The following is a 9,422-nucleotide window of genomic DNA, read 5'->3' as shown; positions in this document are numbered from 1 at the left end:
GTACGCCCTGAAACACAGTGCAGCAATCAGTGCTAGTGAAAATGAAACAGACACTTCTTATTTTACATACTTTACATTTGTATTAGTTTTGATTCTTTTTATGTTAATTGTGTTAATTGCCTTCCGCAAACATGTAAAAATTTTATGTAAACGAAATTATCGGAATACTCATAAAAATGAAACTTCCGATAATTTCTCACTTAGGGAGGGAGGAGTTATGCATCCGTCAGCTCCCTCTGCTCTAGACTAAACAAGATAAGTCATCACTTTCCACTCTACAGTGNAAAAAAAAAAAAAAAAAAAAAAAAAAAAAAAAAAAGTGCGTTTATTCCAGTATTCGACAGCCTGGGCAACGCTCGGGCCAACTCCATGACAGCGAGCGGCCAGTGCCGGCTGGCGGCGCTTATTCCTTGCGCGCAGGATTCCTCGCAGATATACGACTGCAACGTGCGGCTGCTGTTCAGGTTACACGCTGCATTACCGGCTGACACCCTCTCCGGGCATAGGGAGAGGTGAGTCATCTTAATATATGGAAGCTGATTCCCTGCGCGCAGGATTCCTCGCAGATATACAACTGCAACGTGCGCCTGCTGTTCAGGCTTCACGCTGCGTTACCGGCTGAAACCCTCTCCGGGCATAGGGAAAGGTAAGTCATCTTATTATATGGAAGCTGATTCCCTGCGCGCAGGATTCCTCACAGATATACGACTGCAACGTGCGGCTGCTGTTCAGGCTACACGCTGCATTACCGGCTGACACCCTCTCCGGGCATAGGGAGAGGTAATTATTGTCTAGCAACTTCATGCGCTACCATCCTGCTCGGTAGCAGAGCTCCACGGTAACAAGATGTGGCGGGGACCAGGTATCAAGATTTCAACAGGTAGCGGGGAACTACGTGCTATTGACCTCGTCCCTGTCACAGTCTATCTACCGCAAGACTTATCATCATCATCGTCATCATCTCAGCCATAGGACGTCCAGCGCTTTCCCGATACCTTTATGATGTCGTCGGTCCAACTTAATAATACTTCTGACCACCTCAAATTTCAACAAGATCTGGACCGATTTACGGAATACTGTAATAAAAATAAATTAAAACTAAGCTTGAATAAATGTAACTGCATAACTTTTACAAGAAAAAGAGTATTTACAGAGTACAACTACTCAATTTGTGGTGTCAATCTTAATAGAGTACAGCAAATTAGGGACCTAGGGGTTACACTAGACTGTAAACTTACGCTGGATTCACATATTGAAAATATTTGTAACAAAGCATACAAAATGTATGGTTTTGTCATGCGATCTGCTAACAATTTTAGGAAACCAGCTACATATCTTCATCTTTACAAATCTTTAATTCGTTCTCAGTTGGAATATGCCATATCTATTTGGGATCCTTATTATAATAAATATTCTGATAGTCTAGAAAGAGTACAGAAAAAATACCTAAAGTGTATGAACTATAAATGTTATCGTGGCCGTTTACCTTATTCTGGATTATTGGAAAGGTATGAGTTGCCCTGCCTTAGAACTAGAAGACTGTTATTGCAGGCTACCCTGCTTTATGATTTTTGTCATAATAAATATGATTGTATCAGTATTACAGATAGGATAAGATATCAAGTACCGAGTAGGCCACGCATGAGAGCCTGCCGTACTTTTAAACTTTTTGCTAAAGATATATGTCGGACTAATGCTGGAAAGCGTTCACCATCGTATAGACTAGCGCAGATATATAATAAGTATTTTAATCATATAGATATATTCTCTTCTAAAATCAGCACATATAAAAAACTTGTATTGGATAAATTAACAGAAGGCATAATGGTTTGAATGTTGGACTAGGTTACGTTATAACTGTTTTTCTTTAATTATAGCTTCTCAACATACTTATAATTAAGTACTCATATAGTAACATGTGGTTAACTATGTTGGTTTCACAATTATCTAAGTCAGAATTGTATATAGCTAATAACCATACATTGTGTAAGCTGTTTGTTGACCCCAATAAATGAAAAAAAAAAAAAAAAAAAAAAACTTGTGGGTGGACGTCCCACGTTGCGTTTTCCGGTACGCAGCCTCCACTCCAGAACCTTGCTGCCCCATCGGTCGTCAGTTCTTCGTACTAGACTTATAAATAACCTTAATCAAAAGATCTTGGAGTACGCACAGATTATTTTCATACAACTACAACAGTCTTTCACTTACTACTATGATCTCTTCAACAGTGTGATGAGAGTTCGGCTCCTCAATTTCATGCTCCTTTACCAGCCAGCCCACCCATTATCCCTTGGCTACAAAATTTTATCAATACGTTGTGTGATTACCACAGATTACAAACCATGTTCTGTATATCCAAGGAAGAAGAAGAAATATTTATTCAGTATCATGGATTTATCATCAGTATATCCAAGGGAGGCTATGATACATCGAAACTGTATAACTTTACGGGGGGACTTTTCAGTTTCGGAACCCTTGATTGATCAGGTTCTCTTCTTTAAATTACATTTGTTTCACAGGTTCCGACAGCAGTTCAAGAAGTTAAGCTCGTTCTACAAACACGCAAGCAGTTTGCAGTATTACAGAAATCTGCTTACATTGCCCGTACTGCCTTCAAATCCGCCAAACTTTCTGCTGCAGGTGAATATTTAGAGAGAGATGTAACTGACGTCAATCAAAATGGATTGAATCTATAGCTATTTTGTAGAATATAATTCTTGCTTTAAAAGTGATCCTGTATTCCGCTTAATAAGGTGTATATTCGTAGGTGACGCCCGTGGTGCTTAAAAAGTAATCTTATTGTCGCTAAATAAGGTGTATATTCGCAGAGTGACTTCGGCACGTACGTGACGCCTGTAGTGTCGATCCCAGAGCAACCGCCCGATGAAGTAGACGCCGTGGGCTCGCTCATCGACACCTCTGATACCATCAGTCAGGTTAGTTACCTTTTATTCAACCTATTGTCACCCTATAGTCTTTTTCANACCAACATTACTTTGTCGAGCATTGATTTGCAAGTGACAAATTTACTTTTAAGATCTCTGACAGCAGTCAGAATTGTAAGAATTTCTTTTGTAACAACATCATTGTCTTCAGGTACTTTCTCCTGCTGGGTAGATGTAGTGGATTCTATGTTGTGATTATAATTTCTCCTGTCTAAGGTTAAGTGCATCATGGAGGTGTCCCTGTACTCGTAAGTGTCAAACTTCTGTGATGGTATTGGCAGGCTTTTGCTTTGAGACTCTTTAGTAACGTCAGCCCAAGATTTTCCAGGAACGTAAGGTGCTGTTTTCCTAGACTTTCGCTGACTTTCCTGGCGATCGCGGATTCGTTTGACGTAGGCCATCCTTGCAGTACATTCTCTATAATTTGCAGGATGATTCTCGCCACAGTGTAGAAAGTGTCTGATGAGTTATGGGGCATGACTGTCATAAATGCATCTGTCTGCAAATTGTACCCTTTCTGTACCATAGATGTGCTGTTAAACTGACGAGCTGGCTCTAGTGCCATAGCAGAAGTAGGGCATACACGGCGGATGGCTCTTTAAGGCTTTTGAAACGGCTTTAATCCGATTGCGGCAGCCATTACTGCGTTAGTACGCGTTTAACGGGGAAACTCTTTACTTCGCGAGTAGTTAAAGAGTAGTAGGACGTATGCAAAATCAATTAAAAATATTAACCAAACTGAATTGTAATCTATTGCTCTTAGACTGTTCTTTTGTATTGATTTTAAATAAGTTCTTGGTATCACTTGAGCCTGGGGGGGGGGGGTGCCTCAGCTATACCTTATTGTTAGAGAAGTAAATAAATTAATACTTATACATTTTTATATTTTACTTGGAAGCAGATATTATGACTCTAAGAACACTTAATATGAACACTTTATTTGAATAAATCGCCAAATATACCACCGCGGAGACTCCAATCGCGTCTCTGCGTTCCATTGAATCGTATGAGCGTATGGATTTTTTGCGTTATTTTTTACAATTTCTATTTTTAAAAATTACCTATCGATAGCTTACTTTATTCTGATGAATAAATGTCATTATAAGTTTTTCTCTAAAACTGATAGTTTGGCTAGAAAAAAATATTTTCTATCCACGCAGTACGCCAGCGTTCGGATCGGATATAATGACGTCATCGTCCCCGCGCCGGGCGGTCAGTGAACTTTTTTAGTAATTTGGCCATAACTTCGTAAATTTTTGTCGTAGAACAAAAATTTTTGGACTGTGTATTAAGGATTTCTTAGCCCTATAAATCTGCATTCACAGCTAAAAATCGAAATGATCCTCATTGGATTCTGAGACAATTCTGCCTCTCCATTATATGGAGATTTATAGTAAATTGTCTTTCGTGGAATTAATTTTCTTGGAAATTCTAGATGCTCGTTGAGGTTCTTTATTAGAAGGGTTTTTGTTAGTTAAAAGTTAACACAATAGATCGGCGATTTCTGTCCTTCAACGTCAATAATCATATTTATGAAATTATATATTTGAATCTAAAGAAAAGCTGGAAATATCTTGCTGTAATGGTCTAAGCAACTAACTTTCCTGACCTGAAGCGTCCAAACCAGAGTTCCTCCACAACTCTTGATTTTCAAGCTGACTATTCCGAAACAGAATTGAAGAGACACTCACATAAGCCCATTGGCGGATTGGCACTTTTTGTTTGGCGCCTGGCGCGTGAAATCCGACTGCACATCTGGCTGGGCGAGATATCCCGCCTGTGTTTTTCTTTGCAAGCTACTCTCAAATTTGGAATAGACTGACTTTGCTCTATTTAAAAGCAAGCCTATTGTGGCTATAATTTTAGGTATAAAAACAATTTTCAAAAGATAATCCTTAATTCGTCCATTAATGCTATGACTATTCCGAAACAGCATTAAAACGACTTGCAGAAGCCCTTTGGAGGACTGGCAGTTTTTATTTGTGCTTGGCACGGCATGAAATCGGCATCAGGCCATTTGAGATAATGCCTTTCTCTTTCATATGAATTCACTTCGAGTATTCCTAAATAGATAATTTTAATCACTCACTTGTCAAACCCACATCAAGTTTATTAAGTTAGAACTTCGACCTTCGTATTATATTGTGGTGTCATTCATGAAAAAAATCTCTTGTAGTAGTAAAAAAAGTAATGCTCGCAACTCTACTAATTGTGTTTCGATGCACCTCGACACCTCACAACATTGTGGCTGGGTTGCACCATCTTCAAAAATCTGTCAAACTCCATACAAAATACACAGGTTATCGTTATAGTCACGGTTAAAGTTAGATCAGTGGTTCTTAACCGGTGGTCCGCGGACCACTGGTGGTCCCTGGAGGCATTTCAAGTGGTCCGCGAAGACATCGTAATAAACAAGTGACGTGACGTGATGAGTCGAGGCAACACAACGCAAACGGCGCACAGTGGGAGAGAAATCGACCTCCCCTTTCATAGGATTTAAAAAAAAAAAGTGGTCCCTGACAAGACAAAATTTGGTAAAATGGTCCCTCGTGACTTAAAGGTTAAGAACCACTGAGTTAGATGGTGCAACTCAGCCTTAAGATTGTGAACCAATCTTGACGGCTGTAACTCCAAGTCCCACTCAATTTACTCAAAGTATAATTATGTCAGCCCGGCATTCCTTGTAATCGCGTTAGCAATATACCGCGTAGTTCTCTCTAATTTGTTCGCGGGCCTTATTAAATTCATAAGTGCGCCCCACTTGTGCGGTGCGAGTTGTCTAAGTATGAGGACTTATGAGTACGACTACGTTCCATCAGTTCGGAATGAAGTAGAGTTTTAGTTAATGGAACTTTAGCAATTTGATGTCTTACTTTAATAGTTTGTTAATGATATTGTTTATTGGATTGATCTAAATGTTAGTAACCTTTGTGTTCTCTTTTCAGGTACGTATCCAGATCTATTCTGTTTTTGATTTAGCCATTGGTATGTAGTTAGAGTTAATCAGTTCATTATTAAAACTATTGATTTTATGAATAGAAGCACTTACAACACACAAGAGTCCATAATATTAAAATTTCATGTAAGTTATGTAAACGATACCAGTATTGGCTATAACTTTGACAAACGTCAAAAATCTGTCAATCTCCATACAAAAACACCAGTTATCGTTAAAGTTACCGTCAAAGTAAGGTGGTGCAACTCAGCATAAATACTTAGGACTTATCATGTGCTAAACGATAGTTCAAAGTTTACATCATTATCTGAAATTTAACTTGGGGCTTAATTTATAATGAGGCTAAGTCGCTAAGTTCTCGTAACTGCGACTGAAGTCGGCTGAGCGGAGGTTGAAACCACAATGTTCTATGGATTATTGATTAATCCTTCTGTTACTAGTACTTACATTACAGCCTTGAAAATGTTTATTATCTATACTAATATTATAAATGCGAAAGTAGCTCTGTCTGTCTGTCTTTCACGCCTAAACCACCGAACCGATTTTGATGAAATTTGGCATAGAGATAGTTTGAGTCCCGGGAAAGAACAAAGGATAGTTTTTATCCCGGTTTTTGAAACAGGGACGCGCGCGATAAAGTTTTTCTGTGGCAGACAAAATTCCACGCGGGCGAAGCCGCGGGCAAAAGCTAGTCATTCTATAAATAAAACCTCGGTCGTTAAGACGCGACTTGTCATGCTAAGACCGACATGCTATGTATGTAGTTGAAATAGGTACGATTTTGCGATAAATGTAAGTTAGATGTGTCGTCGACTGTATTAGGTAATACAATGATATTAATATCAATAGTATCTGTTTACCAATAACGATGCTTCCTTTAGTGTAGTGTTTCGATCGATATTAAGGAGAACATTCTTGAAACACGATTGATAAAATACTTCTGTAATACGAAATTTGGCGATGCTCAAAGACATAATATCATGTCTACAGACTTGGGTGAGAAATGTAGTTGGGATCACGATACTTTTGCAGAAACCCATGACATTATTTTGTCATATAATTTGATTCCATTTTGTCTGTTTTGTGTTTGTGAAATATTTACCATGTGTGATCGCTTTAGAGAAACGACCCACTACATATTTTTACTACGAATCGAAAAATTTACCATAGATTAGAGTATCGAGTACTAAAGCGTCATCGCACAACTAGTATCGCTTACAGCTCGCATTTTAGAAAAAGTACACGATTCAAAATGAAGATTTTAAAACTCATAAAAAACTCATTTATTTCTGTAAATATGCTTTAAAAAAGCACTTTTACACGTCCCAGTATTAACCCTACCACTGCTTCAGGACAATAAATGGGCCAATGCTGAGAAGCAGCAGAAGCAGCTTAGTTATTGAAAGAAGCCGCTAGGGGCGCTGTACAATCTGTCATAGATTTTGATGACATTTTTTACGCAGTCGCTAGCGAGCACACCTACTCTTGTAAAACTATTGGTAAGCACACTGATTCTGTGCGGAATTGGAAGACAAACTTATCACCAACTTTTCTGCTCAATGTAAATTCATGTCCCTTTTTTATGGGAGAGATTTACGAATGTGCTGTCATGAGGCGCGTGACATGCAAGCTGATGTTATTTGTCGTAAAAACGTAATTAAACTTTTATACTTCGCGACAGGTGTGACGCATTTTTGACCTAATTTGCTTTTTCATTAGGCTTAATTTTATGCAGAGCTTTGAAACGTTTTTGGAATCTTTTGCATTACCTATTCCATGTTTGTCCTGAATTTCATTACATTCCGCTTCAAACATCATCATCAAGCGTTCGTTAAGTACTACCAACTTGTCACCTTCCTCAATCATTCATTTAATTATTACCATGTATTAGAAGAAGACGCAAACAATGCTGGTTTCTCATAACCCAATTCATACTGAGATAGATCTTGTTCTTCAGTTTGTCAGGCCATAAAATAGTTCCTCCAAGAAAGACAATATGCGCTATAGTGCGCATTACTGTAAATCTTCATGAACGTAACACCTGAGCTGTTGAGCGTCGCCGCCACAATTAAGGTCGCACAGCCTTAGAGCTGCCTCAATGGAGACACATGGCAGGCCGACCCTGTACACTATTGGATGCTTATAAAACCAAGCGCTATATAGGATGTTTGTTTTCATGTAGCGAGCAGAATTTTTCGACGGATAGATAGATCTTTTTCGATAAGGCACAATGAATGGACTTATCAATGGAGACCCATGTTATGAAATTTGGTAGGCACAATTTTGTAGTCCTATCGCTAGGAATCAATTGAGGGAGAGGCCGGTTGTTAGTTCTATGCCTAAATCATTGATCAGATTTTGATGAAGCTTTAGTACTGGCGACGCCCGTGAAGGATCCTAGCCTGAAAGAATTTACCAGGTTCAGCTAGTAATACAATATTAACAGCGTAAAAAACAATCCATCAATTGTGCCGAAAGAATTGATCCCTGAAAGTGTAATGAAACAAAAATATTTCGGAATGTGTGGAGAAAAATCGAAGGATATCCCAAACGCTTTGTCAAAGTTTCCCTTGGCCATTCGCACCGCATTCGACCACAGGAAGAAAATTTTATTTTATGGTGGACAATTTATTCGTATCCTGGTATTTCTGAACGCGTCCCGGTTTTATTTCCTCGCTCCCGAAGGTTTCGGGAAGATAGATGTACTCCAGTTTATTTACTGCTTCCCGATAAAAAAACTACGTTAGTTTTTCACGTACCATTCTTGTTGCGCGAAACGAATTTGTATCTTGTCAGCATGTTCTGTAACTAATTCTGCCTTCTATTGTGTGGATTACAAACCTAGTTACCTAAAAGGAATTTAAACTCTACAGTATTCTATACATATTATATGTATGTATAGTGTTCCTATAACTCAAGCTCGACCATATCGACACAGGCTAACGTGTTCACGAAACATTGAAAGTGCTCTCCTAAGCACTTTACCTGTGTGATTAAATTCGAATGTGTACCTTCATCATCATCATCATCATTTCAGCCATAGGATGTCCACTGCTGAACATAGGCCTCCCCCAACGACTTCCACATCGCACGGTTGGTAGCGGCCTGCATCCAGCGCGTACCTTGTCTGATCAAAATAATTATATTTATTATTCAGAATAGTAGAATGCTTTGTATTAGTTATTAGTCATACGAGTATTAGAATTGACCATAATAGCGCTTAAAAACTTTCAACTGTTCATTTTCCTGTCGGATTTGAATGCATATTTTACATGTTTCTTCAGCTTGGTCTTTTCCACATTACCCGTCAGCACTTACTATGTAGTACTAAAGTAACATCTGTCGAATAAAACCTCCAATGCAATATTTATTCCCAATGCACGTTTTATATCCACTCGGATCCGGGAAGACGGATGTACGGTCTTTATTTCCTGGTTCCCGATAAAATCTTTATCGTCCGGTATACTGGCTCAATAATCCCGGAAACGTGCTGAAATACTAACATGTAGAACGTTTGTGCT

At 38.8% G+C, this 9,422-nt stretch overlaps 1 protein-coding gene across 1 annotated transcript; it reads left to right on the top strand.

The window, feature by feature from the left end:
* Positions 1-310: 310 nt before the first annotated feature.
* Positions 311-5,938, top strand: LOC114358193 (huntingtin-interacting protein 1-related protein-like). The gene is made up of 4 exons (XM_028312093.1): positions 311-512; positions 2,520-2,640; positions 2,829-2,936; positions 5,891-5,938. Exons 1-4 carry the CDS (start codon positions 370-372, stop codon positions 5,936-5,938), a joined length of 420 nt encoding a protein of 139 aa, XP_028167894.1. The 5' UTR covers positions 311-369.
* Positions 5,939-9,422: the final 3,484 nt, after the last annotated feature.

Source organism: Ostrinia furnacalis, unplaced genomic scaffold, assembly GCF_004193835.3.
Source record: "Ostrinia furnacalis isolate ACB-3 unplaced genomic scaffold, ASM419383v2 OfSCF3746, whole genome shotgun sequence".
Lineage (NCBI taxonomy): Eukaryota > Metazoa > Arthropoda > Insecta > Lepidoptera > Crambidae > Ostrinia > Ostrinia furnacalis.
The sequence above is the reverse complement of the archived record's forward strand: the minus strand, read 5'-3'. Positions and strand labels throughout refer to the sequence as shown.

What these genes read in the sequence shown, in the direction of transcription:
- LOC114358193 (XM_028312093.1), top strand. Translation starts at nt 370, where the DNA reads ATGACAGCGAGCGGCCAGTGCCGGCTGGCGGCGCTTATTCCTTGCGCG. An exon ending in CTCTCCGGGCATAGGGAGAG is followed by an intron (nt 513 to 2,519) that starts GTGAGTCATCTT and finishes TTTGTTTCACAG; the next exon opens with GTTCCGACAGCAGTTCAAGA. An exon ending in CCTCTGATACCATCAGTCAG is followed by an intron (nt 2,937 to 5,890) that starts GTTAGTTACCTT and finishes TTCTCTTTTCAG; the next exon opens with GTACGTATCCAGATCTATTC.